This window comes from Empidonax traillii, unplaced genomic scaffold (assembly GCF_003031625.1).
Source record: "Empidonax traillii isolate 1590-97213 ecotype Southwest subspecies unplaced genomic scaffold, ASM303162v1 scaffold14:size4059594, whole genome shotgun sequence".
NCBI lineage: Eukaryota > Metazoa > Chordata > Aves > Passeriformes > Tyrannidae > Empidonax > Empidonax traillii.
This window is the reverse complement of record NW_020955207.1, coordinates 351444-364020: the sequence shown is the minus strand read 5'-3', so window position 1 is coordinate 364020 and position 12577 is coordinate 351444. Positions and strand designations below refer to the sequence as shown.

Genomic DNA, 12577 nt, shown 5'->3' with positions numbered 1-12577 from the left:
TGCAGTGTGATGTGATATATGTTTAAGAAAAACCCCACACTGTTCGAATTGGAAATGTGTCATTTGTTCCCTTGAAGATGAAAGAAGCAAGAGACTGGAAATAATGTTTTCTTATCAGCTAAAATATCTTAAGTATAGAGTACCTTCAGCAGCTGGGGCTGCACTTTTGGCTGCTGTCAGCAGAGGCAGCTGCCCAATTGCTGCTGAGTGGCAGGGAGAATGGAGTCTAAAGATGACATGGCTGGGACTGAAGAGCCACGTGGATTGAAGAAATGACCCAGGAAAACAAAAACTTCCTTCTGCCCATGGAGCCAGGGGCACTTTTTTTGTGTCTGTGCTAACTTTTGTGTTAAGGGAAGAAATGGAATATGGGTAGATCTCAGCAAAGTGGGCAAGGTGGATAGAATTGGAGTGGGAAACAGTAAAGGGAGCAAAAAGTGATTGAGCATCCTGTGCAATAGGAGAGCAGAAATGTATCCAGGAAGATGAGTAGAGAGAACTAAGAATATGAAACTTTAGAAGCGAAGCGCAGGCGACTGCATGGTTTTATATCATGTTGAGCTGCTTGCAAGGTGCTTGAGATTACTGGAGAATTAAGGAAGAGTACTTTTGGTCTTGGCTGACAATACTTTAGAGAAAATCTGCTGAAGTTCTTGCATATGTCTTATTCGAGCACTGCAGGGCTGGAACAATGCTTGTTCTTGCAGGGCGTAGTTGTTTGGCGTGCTCTTTTCTGTTTGTCAGTAATTGTTGGTGCTACCACAGCTGTCCCCATGGTGACAGGAAGTGCAGTGCCTTTACTTCATTCTTTGGAGTTGCAGATAGTGACCTCCGTAATTACCCCATTAGATTCTCATGACTAGTTCACAGATTGAGATCTGCAGAATCTGTATTTCTGTATACAGTATAGGGATCCTATGACAAGGGCATTCTATCCTTGGCATCTGTCCAAGGACATTCATATTAAGGTCATTTGGCAACTTAATGCGTTTAGAGATGGTTTCCTGGTAGTGTCCTGCCCCTAGATGGCCCCCACAGGCATGGGAAATTACAGAATCACCGTGAGAATAACAGTAAGCATGCATGGTTTTCCAGGTATGGTTTGAAGAACAGTATTTCTTTTCCTGAGCGAAAACAGAGGTTATCCAGAGAAGAGCAGAGGTGGTTCTGGAAAGCATGTGTAGAAAGAGAGCTGGAAAAGGAACAAGCTGGCAGAGCAAGAATAAGCTCAATTACTGATCACTGGTTCAATTCATAATTGCATTTTGGTTGGAACATCTTGATTTCACTGAAGAGTCTGGTCCTTTTTTATCCAGAACAGATAAAATATTTATCAGTTGATTTGGCAATTTCGTTGTGGTCTGAGAAGTCAAGGATGGTCCTGAACACTGGCTTGTTAAAAACCAGCTCGACAACTAACCAACTCCAGTTCAAATGAGCCTGAATTTCTTTTCCCCTCTGAACCTTAAAAGCAGTGTTTAAATGCTTCAAACAATAGTGAGCTGATGAATCAGTCTCAACATACAAAGGCTCTTTCTCGGCAGCAAGCAGAAGGCTTAATGAATGCAGAGTAAGAAACAAATGCATTGATTTTAATCCCAGAAAGCATTCATCCCTCATTGAAGCTGGTGGGGAAAGAGCAATGATGCTGGTGAAAGGTTTTTCTATTGATAGTGGAGAGCCTGTGTTGGTAAGTGGTCCCACATCGTGTCTTAGAGTTTGGAACCTCTTTGCTGAAGATCAGTTCTGCCTCAACTTAGGTTTTGTGGTTTGGTTTTTTTTTTTTTGAATGCTGCTCATGTGGCCCCATATAAATTGTTAAGGGTTCCTTCCTAAGGGCTGCTTGAATACTGCTTAGATGATACCTACTAGAAGATTCTGGAACGCAGAACACTGTGTATTAAAGCAGAGAAATGTTAAACGAATGTACAAAACTAGTAAGAGATAGTTAACATGCTATACTCTGTAGCTGTGTGGTTCAGCTGACTTGTAATGTGAAATGAGAACCAGTTTTGTAGCTAGAGCAGTTTCCCATTACTTCAGCTTGCAGTCACGTCATACTTTCTTACTCTCCAAATATTGTGATTTTTCATACCTGTTAATCTTCCAAAGTTGCAGACCATAGAGGACTTTGTGTGAGCTACAGCTCACACATGCAGGCTTTGCTGTTTTAAGCTTCTGAACAGCACTTGTTCAAAGCAGTAGAAATCTTCAAGACAGATTTTAGAAAGATGATCAGATGTGTGGAGAAGAGTGAGAGACTCTGCAACCTTCATAGATGGAGAGGCTGCTGTTTGTGCACTAATAGACCCCAAAATATTTGCATGGAAAGGTATCTTAAAAGTTGTCACTGGAAGACAAGTCTCAGGTGCGACTTGTAGTCAGGAAACAGAAGCATAGGAAAACAATGTATATCCAGAATTAGTTTCTTATTTCTTTCAGGCATTGCTTTTTTAGGTGGAGATTTTGACTCTGGTTCTATGCAGCTTAACAATCTCAAGAATAACATTAAAGGAAAGAGTTTGTGGGATGTCTTGACAGTACTGTAAAAGCTGATTTTTTTTTTTTCCCCGGTCTAAGTAAGCTGTTAGTTATAGTGTTCTGTTTTCTCACCCGAAGCTATAGATACAGTCACTTGTTGGTAATATATTAATTTAGGCCAGTGGTGCCACCCACTTGTATTTACTGTTCTCTGTTCTAGTGTGTAATAGAATTGCATCCAAGTAAGTTGCACTAACTTGGAACGAAGTTTTATGCTTCCTGTTTAAAAGAAGATCTATTGTACTAATACTGAATTTACTAAAATCCTAATTATGGAGCTGCTTCTGATCCTGGGTTTTGTGGTGGCCTTAATTGTCTAGTTTCCTATCGAAACAAGGCTCACGTGATCCTGTGTGCGTGGGCCATGTGTATGCACATGCATATCCAGTCAGATTTTTTTTTTTGGCCTGCTGTCTAGTGTGGACAATTGTGGCAGATAAGGATCTTAAGGAAACAGAATGGTCCGAGAAAATACGGTTCCATGTTTTATGAAAGTAAATAGCTAAGAAAGGGGAGGAATTCTGCTCATGAGTTCATGGGGAAAAATTTGGAGTGCATGTCTTACTTGAAAATAAAGAGGATGAAAAGCTGCTGGGAATACCCAAGCTTCAGGAGATTGTTCCTTTGACAAATGGTTGTTCCATTTGCACCTTCGTGGGCAGCAAATTGAGTTAACTGCAAGATATGAAAATGCAAATGTGAAAGGTGTTCCTAATGAACTATTATAGGAAATTAAAAATGAAATCTTGGAGCAATATGTAGGATCATTAACATTAAAAAGGGTGTCCTGACTTAATAAAATAATTCAGTCTAACTGATAATTTCTGATTGTGTCTTTGTTTCTTTATTAGTGGATATTGTCCCCTCATCTAGCTTCCGTTCATAGATGGGAAATTCCTTACAATTCCAGTAGTATTTTGAACTTCTTTCTGTTTTCTGTTTGGTTGGTTTTCTGTTTTTGTTCTTGTTGTTTTTGTTTGGTTTAATTTCTGTTTTTTTAATGAACAAATGGGAAATAAAGCTTCCCAAGCGTAACAATCAGGTGGACAAATGGTGCAGTCTGAATTGCTAAGGAAAAGATTATTAGCTTCTGTCAGTTCTTTTCTTTTGGGAGTTTGGAAAATGATGTAATGACCTTAGTGGATGAGCTAAGCAGCCAGATTGAGGTAAACTCGTAGCATCTGGGAAACTGTTAAAACCTTGATTATGTCTGGGCTTTGTTGCTGAAAATACAAAAACACTGGATTTCTAATATTTATTTTCTTCTGGTTTAAGACAAGAACTGAAAAATCTGAACTGCCCTGGTGTATGTAAATAAACTTGATCCATTCCAAACATACTCTGATAACTTTGTCTCATAAAAACCTTGAAGGAAGTATCAGCTCTTTAATTGAAACTTTAATTTATCTTTAGGTTAAGATACAGTCTTTCTGCATGCGTGAATTTATACGTCTAATTTATTTGAAATATATTCTAAAAAATTCTTTAATGATCTGTTTCATAACATCTTTATAATATGCTTTTGTTTCAACAGGTAGCACTACTGGGATTAGATGTTTTAGGTGCCTTTGTCGACAGACTATCAGGACGCTTTAAAGCCTATATAGGAACTGGTAAGTGAAGTATGACAACTTCTTTTTTAAGACCAAAAAGTAAAAGACACTTTCTCCCCCGCCCTTAGCAGCTGACGTGGAACATGTTGCAAACTTCCTGAGCTAATTATAATATACTGGTAGGCATCTTACTGATGTTGTTGGAGTTGAAATAATTGTATAGTAACATGTCAGTATTCAGTTGTCATGGAGTCACTGCTTTCTCTGTGGTGGTTGGGATTTTTTAAAGGTTCCAGGAATGTCTTTTCAGTAATTAGTTTCATGCTATATGGTTGCTACCCACTCCCTGAGACAGTCATCTAAAAATTGAGACATAAGTGTTATTTTTGACTCGTGTTAAAGATTGAAGGTTTTATTTGCAGACCATTTTAATCAGAGCCTTATGTCTGCTCAGGCCTGTAGTCTCAGAGGATTATGTGGTCCACCTCCTGTTAGATAATGGACTGTAGCTTTTAGTCATACAGAGTTTTTACAGGATGAAAAAAAAAGTACTGACTGTTAGTCCTGTGTAAAATGTTTACTCAAATGAGCTTCGCATTAAGAGGTCTCCATGTGCCTGAGCATGAGGCAGTTGTTCTGGGAGGTGCAAGCAAACTAAACTTCTCAACTCATTTTACTGCTGTCCTTGAAAAGAGATAATGATATTAGGGCATTAACGTTGATGTTGTATTGCTGGCTATTTTAAAAAGAAGTTTCGAACTTAATGTCCTTTTTCAAAATTTTTGTGAGTTACCTTACATCGTGCTCCCAGATGCCCAGCTATCTCAAATTGTCTGTCGAAATTCTAAGCTTTCTCTTCTTTCCATGTCTGCTTTTATAGAGTGCTGCAGAATTTATGTCTATTTTGTTGCAGTGTTTTTCTTTGGCTGGTTAATTTTGTATTGGAGTGATGGAAGGGAACTGGAAGCATAATGTGCTGTGCACAATATTGATTTCTGAATAGTCTCCATTTATAGCTACAAACAGTGCTAGGCTTCAGAGTTCCACTCTGTTTTGATTACTAATTCAGTGCTGTGTAGAACTTAAAATTACAGTAACTTTTTTAAAGGTTGGAAAGCTTTTAATTCCTTTTTTTTTTTTTTTAAGTATAAACTATTTGAGAATAGTTTGAAAACACTACCATTTGTTGATATTTTAAGAAGTTTTTTGTCCCAGTAGTTGAGTAGTTTAAGATTATGAGCAAATTAAAAATTCACCTTTTAGTAATTAGTAGCATTTATATTAAAAAATCCGGAGTACTGGCATTGGGTGACTATCAAAAGTGTAATATCAATAGACATCTGAAGCTGTGTATTCCAGAAATATTTTTTAATGAACTCAGTAGTAATGCCTTCAGCTGAAGTTGGTCCTCTGAGCATCTCCAGAATCAAGATCTGTGGAGTGCATTATGCTGAACAGGCAAGTTACTGTTGTGCATGATCAGCTTATATAGAAGCTTAACAGACACTGACATGTTAGTCTTACTCAAGGCAGAAAACAATCTTTATTTCAGGTGACTTTTTTAAAGGGTGATTTAAAATATGAATTCTCTTCAGTTGGTAGCTGTGTCTCCAAGTCTTTTATTATAAGACTGGGTTAATTTTCAGTGAAGCAGTAATACAAAAACTTTAGTGTGTCTAGAGTTTGTATAGTCCAGGGTTTATGAGAGTAATTAAAAGCACGCTGGTGAACAAGAAAACTGCTTCCTTCAACAAAACTTGAAGAACCAGCAGTTTCCTAAATCATATTTTGATCAAATAAATGTGAGCATGTTATTTTTTAAAGACAACAGAACTTTCCCAGGCAGTTTAATTAGTGCTTTGAAAAACTCAAACTATAGTTAACATTTCCCTTATTGCAGTAAGTTACTGTAGGTACTTAGATTTTCACAGAAAATCAGGATTGCACCCTGGCTATAGCAAAGGATGATGTATATGTAAGATACTTACTGAGTCTGTTCTCTGCCTTTTTAAAAATACAATGAATCCTATTTTCTAGGTCACGTTCCATTTCTATAGCTGTTTTTTGGTTTTGGTTGTTTTTTTGGTTTTTTTTTTGGTTTTTTTTAATAAACTACTGGTTTTTTTGGTCATAAAATACCTGGAGCCGTAAATGTATTTTTTAATAAAGATTGTTACATTTTGGTGACCCTGAGATGTTTTTATTCGTGACTCAGATCTCAGTAAATGGCAGTATAATAATGTATAACCTGACTATAGTATGGCAAAATAAATTCCACTTTACCTCACCTCCCCCAGTCCTGATTTAATTTCCTGTTCAGTTATGACGGGGATAGAGTGAAGAGAAGAACAACTAATGTGACTGAATATTCACCTCCATAAGCATGACAGGGTTTTGCTATGAAGTGAAAAAACACAAATGCTGTATTATTATTTCTATCTTTAGAGCTACATATATGCCATAAATTACATTTGGGCAAAATCAGTACAATAGTTGTAGGATAGATGTTTTCCAAAATTCCGAAGACCATGTTAGTTATCTTTGTGTAGAAGTATAATGCCTGATAAGAGACTTAAATCAGTTTCCTAGGCAACAATCTAATGTTGCAGTAAATTTCTTCTAAGGTGTTATCCTTTTATGATTAACCACGTTGCCCATTCTCTGCAGCTGGCATCAGTGTTCTGGAAATCCAGACACACAAATTCAGAATCTTCCTTTTAGTACTTGCAGTTCAGGTTCTTGAAAATACTTTGGAAGCAAAAAATATGAGGGTATGTGCTCATTCCTGAGACTGTGTCTGTGTTCTGGGACAAATAAAGCAGTGTTTAAGTGTTACACCTTTTGATATTTAAAACTACTACTTGTTCTGTGATTAAAAGAGATTACATAAGAGTATATAATTACCCTGTCACAATCTCTTTTCCCAGGTGATGGTATTAATTATTAAAATATGTAATATCATAAATAAGAGAGTATTAGAATTATAGGCGTATTTGTACAGGTGATAAAATTTCGGGGAAAACTCTTTACTCATACTTGGGGTTTTGTTTTCTGAAACAAGTGATGTTGCTTTGCCTTCTTTGATATTGTCAAAAGGAATGGGAGAAGAAAAATATAATAAAGGTAGATGGAAACTGTTTGCATTTTAATGCACAGTGTATTATCATGACCATTTTCTGCATACATTGAACTGTATACATATACAATATGCATATATTCAACATATATATGAATTGTCCTTTGGTCTATTACATAACTGTATTGTCATTCACTTTCACATGCAGCCTTATAAGATGTTACAAAATATATTTTGCTTATGTGCAAATTAAAGGAAATAGTTACAAAGACCTAACACAGATACCCGAGTTATATTTGTGTGTGTACATATATGTGTAAGTGTGAAACAGGGAGACACATTTTACACAGGAAAAATTCCTTATGTAAATATGTGTTCATGTGTTTAATAGTAGTTTCAAATCCTCCTTACTGTAAAAAGAACACACAGGGCAAAAATAATTTTGGAAGATAGGTGTAGTGCTGTGTACTAGTATGTGAAACCAATTTGAAGTGTTTAAATTTTTTACCAAGTAGCTTCAAGAAGTGTTGGAAAAACATTTAATTTAGATTCCTTTGAATAATTTGAATGCTCTGTCGAATTTATAAGCGTGCAAGCGTGGCTGCTCATGCCCTGGGTGGCTGAGCCCAGAGCGGTTGTGATTGGAGGTAAATCCAGATGGTGACCGGTTTCAAGCGGTGTTCCTCAGGGCTCACTGTTGGGGCTGATTCTGTTCAATATCGTTATCCATGATCTGTACAAGGGGATGGAATGCACCCTCAGTCAGTTTGGAGTTTAGACCAAGCTGGGCAGGAGGGCTGAGCTTGATGGAGGGTAGAAAGGCTCTGCAGGGGGACCTGGACAGGCTGGATCAATGGGCTGAGGCCAGTGGTGTGAGGTACAACAAGGCCAAGCGCCAGCTCCTGCATTTGGGTCACAACAACCCCATGCAGCGCTACAGGAAAAGGACCTGGGTTGACTGAACATGAGCCAGCAGTGTGCCCAGGTGGCCAAGAGGGCCAGTGGCATCCTGGCCTGTATCAGGAGTCGTGTGGCCAGCAGGACTAAAGCAGTGATTGTACCCCTATGCTCGGCACTGGTGATGCTGCACCTCAGACCCTGTGTTCAGTTTTGGGGCCCTCACTACAAGAAAGACGTTGAGGGGGTGGAGCAAATCCAGAGAAGGGCAACAAAGGTGATGAAGGGCCTGGAGAAGTCTGATGAGAAGCGGCTGTGGATTATGTAGCCTGGAGAAAAGGAGGCTCAGAGGGAATCTGCTCTCTACAACAACTTGAAGGTTGTAGTGAGATGAGGGTCAGTCTGTTCTCCCAAGGAACAAGCAATAGGACAAGAGCAAATGGCCCCAAGTTGCCCCAGGGGAGGTTGAGACTGGATATTAGGAAAAATGCCTTCATGGGAAGTGTTGTCAAGCGTTGGAACAGGCTGCCCAGGGGAGGCATTGAGTCGCTGGAGGTATTTAAGACATGTAGATGTGGCACTGAGGGGGGTAGTTTAGTGGTGGCCTCGGCAGTGCTGGTTTAATGGTTGGACTTGGTGACCTTAAGGGTCTTTTCTAACCTAAATGATTTTGTGTTGCCTGATGTGTTTTAAAGTGCTTGTAAGGCCTTGCCACATGCATTAATTTTTTGAGTGAATTTGGATTAAAAACATTTGATACAAGAATTTGTAAGTACTTGTTTGAGGACACCCTAGTTGTAAATTTTTGCTTTTTTCTCTTGCTTAATGATTGAATTTTTTGGATGGAAAATATTTAAATGTGCAGTTTATTCAAGGTGTGACTTTTCAGTAAGTGGTTTTAATGTGGTATGGAAAAATGCTTTGAACATTCATAAAATCTGTGAAAACCAAAAACTGTATTAGTCTGAGCTACGACACATATATATAATATGTAGGAAAGTACTGGATATTCCAGTTTTAGGGCCTGACAGATTTTTATTCTCATTTTTCATTTTTGTTAATTTCATTGAAATTACTTGAGACTTATGGCATGGTCTACTGGGGATTCAAGATTACAAATGCTTGCAGAACAAGTAAATATGAAACATGCAATAATTAGGTTGGAAGGGACCTTTAAGATCACCTGGGCCATGTCTTTGATTAAAATATGGCTAAGCTTAGGTGTTAGAGAAAACTTTGAAATTAAATCAAGTAATTCAAGAAATTCAGTTGCTCAGGTAACATAAAGCAAGCCTTCTTTATGTATGTGAAAGAAGTCCTGTCTCAAGGATGCCTTGTTGCATCTAAATGCAAGTCAGGTGTTTTGTCTGATATTGCCTTTTCATTTTATAGCTTATTGACCTCAGGAAAAGCTGCTTTGGATTGTTGCAGGATTTTCTTAAACAATAAAATGCTGACGATTTCAGATTTTTTACTAGTGGGGATGAATTTTTCCTGAAGTGGTCCATGTTTGAGTGATAGGCTGTGATTTAGAGTACCATCTGCTTTGCCTGTATGACACCTGCAAAGGCAGTGCCGTTAGATCAGAGTAGAGAAATCCTCGCCTTTCTTCTGGTTTCTGTATGATTCTGATTAATACTAGTTCTCTAAAAAACCTAGCCTAGAGCTAAGACTGTTTCAGAAGATGGCACGAACATTTTTTCTTTACCTTCTAGTTTTCTTTCTGGTCTAATACATCTCTTGCAATTCTCTTCACATGTTCCTGAGACTGACACCTTGATAGACTCATGGATGTATCATATTAAAAAGTGTGTTTGTTTTGTCCCCTCTGCTACTGATGATGAAACATATGTCTCATTAATCTCATTAATGCTTTTCTTAATTAGCTCCTAGGGACCCCAAGAAGCTCATTATTAATGTCTGAGGTGCCTTTTGATTAAACTGAATGTGGCCTGGACTTTATATTGAGGAGGGAAGCAGTGAGGGCCTCTCTGAGAGTCTGCTAATGATTCTTTGCTTAGAAGTAGCCCTTGGCCACGTGGATCTGTCAGACTGCAGCTCTTGGTGGCCCCGTAGGAGACCCTGCAGGATTCCATTACCTCCCCTGCATCTTGCCCAGAAGAGCAGAGACTGCTCTAATTGCAGAGGCAGCTGTTTCCTTCCCTCCTTTCTAATGACAGCTGTTTAATGCTGCTGCCTGAGCTGGCAAGGTTTCTGAGGAAACGGGGAAGATATTACTGCCTAGGTTTAATCTGTTTCTGTCCTCAAAGACTTTTTTTTTTTTTTTTAGTAACAGAATTTTTGCCACCACTGATGATGTTTCCTCAGTAAAGATTCTTATTTGCCTAATGCCTTTCCGTAAGTCTTTGCGGTATTGTAGTATTTAAAGTTTGTTCATAGATATGGGTAGACGTGAGACTTAAAATGGGCACAGGTATACGAAGAGCAGGTGTAAGTGGTCAGGAGAGAAGTAAAAGCAGTAATAGAAACTGAAAAGCTCCAGAAGGAACTCTTGTTAAAGTTTAACAAAAGGAAACTGTTTGTGCTACCTGTGGCGTTCTTTGCTGCGCGGGTCACATAGTTCAGCTCTTAAGGATGGAAAAACACGTTGGGTGCCACAGTAGGCACTGACTTCTGTGATTTGCTTGTTTTATCTTCTTTAGTCCTGGTAGAGGAAATAAATATTTAATCTCTCAAGGCTGTATTCTGACTTGAAGGCTGGTTTTGGACTTAACTCATGCATCTACTGTCCAACTAGTGGTAATAAAATTATTATGTGAATTTGTATAAAATGAGAGTTTGTTTAGGTTTACCAAGCCAAAAGAAGGAAGACAATGGAATAATAATAACCTCTGCTAGGGATACAATAGAAAATAAAAAGGAATAAATAACAGATCAGATGTAAATAGAGGGTAGGTCTGGTCAAATTAGTGTGCTGCAGAATATTTTTGCTAATGATTTTAAGTTTTGTTCAGTAATCAAAACCTGTAAAATTGTGGTACAACAATGTAGAAATCTTAACAGGCAAACCTCAGGAGTGGTTGGAAGCAATAGGTAGCTTTGGCAGTATCCTAAAACGTGGCAAAAAGGCAAGTTGGATGTAATATAATGCTTCACAAAAATAAACAGCAACTGTAAAAGGAATCATGGTCTCCTAAATTTAGTGTAATGTTTCTCAGCATATTAGCAGAAATAAAGATGTCATATGTTATTAGATTTTCCAGAATCCCTTTGAAAAAATTAAAGAAATTAGGCAACAGAAGATGTAAGATGGATAAGGTTAATATGGAACTGTAGGAATGTGTGAATCCAGCCTGAACGTGACAAATTATATATACTTCACTGAGTAACTTGTTAGGAGGCTACCACTTTAAACACAGCCTTCATGTATGGTCCTACTTCTCCTTCCTCACCCTTCCTTTAACTCCCAACATCTGTTTGAGTAGGCAGAGCTGCTGCTTTCTAGTAATAGCACTGGCTTGCCTTGATATAGAGCAAAAGGCTGTGTTGCACTGTCATCCCTGATGCTCGGCTGTAATTGCTTCTTTGGGCTTAAGTGAGGTTTCTTATGAGAAATCAGAAGATCCTTGTGCTGTATGATTTTTGTTTGGGCAGGACTACGGAGGCACAAGGAGAGGCCATGAGACTTAGAGCTGGGACAGGAGAAGGGTGATGAGCAAAACAGGATGCTGGGATGGACCCAAGTGTTTCAAACATTGTTGGAATTTTTTAGGTAGGGAGATATATTTCCCACTCATTCATAGACAGAATATCTGGTAGGATTTCAGTTATTTTTCACTATAGTTCTCCCTAGAGATGCCTTAACATTTGGAGAAAAAAAGAGATAAAGCCGTGAGGAATTCAAATTGAAATATGTTTGCTGAAGTTCCTGTTCTAGTTGAGCGTTTTGAAACTCGATCAATAGACAACCAACTTCAAATAATTTCCTGTTGGAGCTTATTGTGACAGAAAAGAGGAACTATCAAAGTGGAAACCAGCTGGTGATTCCCAGCGCTCAACAGCCTAATTTCATTTGTCTTGTGCAAACAGAGTATATCATGCCTTACATGGGGCCTTACAGAAACTTCAGATTTAGGAGAAAAAAAGCCATGCCTGCAGACATTTGGGTGCTTCAACAGCTCCCAGAGCCGGTTGTGCTTTGCCTGAGCTCCACAAGTGACAAGTGTTCAGTAGCTGTGCACGCTGGGATCTGTGGGCTGTGTCATAGCTTAGTTTAACTCGGTGACCTCATCTCTGTTCAGCAGCTTTTAGGAGCTGTTCTCTGTGCTTGCCTCAGTGATCTGAGCGGAGCCCTGGTATCTGCAGCTCCGTCAAATGACTCAGCGTGCTAATTAGTCACAAAGGAGCCGTGTTCCCGCAGGACTGGCACTGGCTGTGTTTGTTTCCCTCTCTGTAAAGCTGGAGTTGCCTTCAGCTGCCCAACAATCAGGTTAATACCTCACTAGTAATGTGTGGTATGGGGACAAGGCCGGTTCAGAAGAGCTGAAAA

General features: G+C 38.7%; 1 protein-coding gene across 29 annotated transcripts in view; it reads left to right on the top strand.

The window, feature by feature from the left end:
• Window positions 1-12577, top strand: part of CLASP2 (cytoplasmic linker associated protein 2) — a 144821-nt gene that overhangs the window by 7789 nt on the left and 124455 nt on the right. For all 29 annotated transcript variants that reach the window (XM_027891374.1, XM_027891212.1, XM_027891233.1 and 26 more), the window contains exon 2: window positions 4076-4154. In XM_027891374.1, the coding sequence (XP_027747175.1) occupies window positions 4076-4154 (79 nt within the window). The remainder of the gene's footprint in view (window positions 1-4075; window positions 4155-12577) is intronic.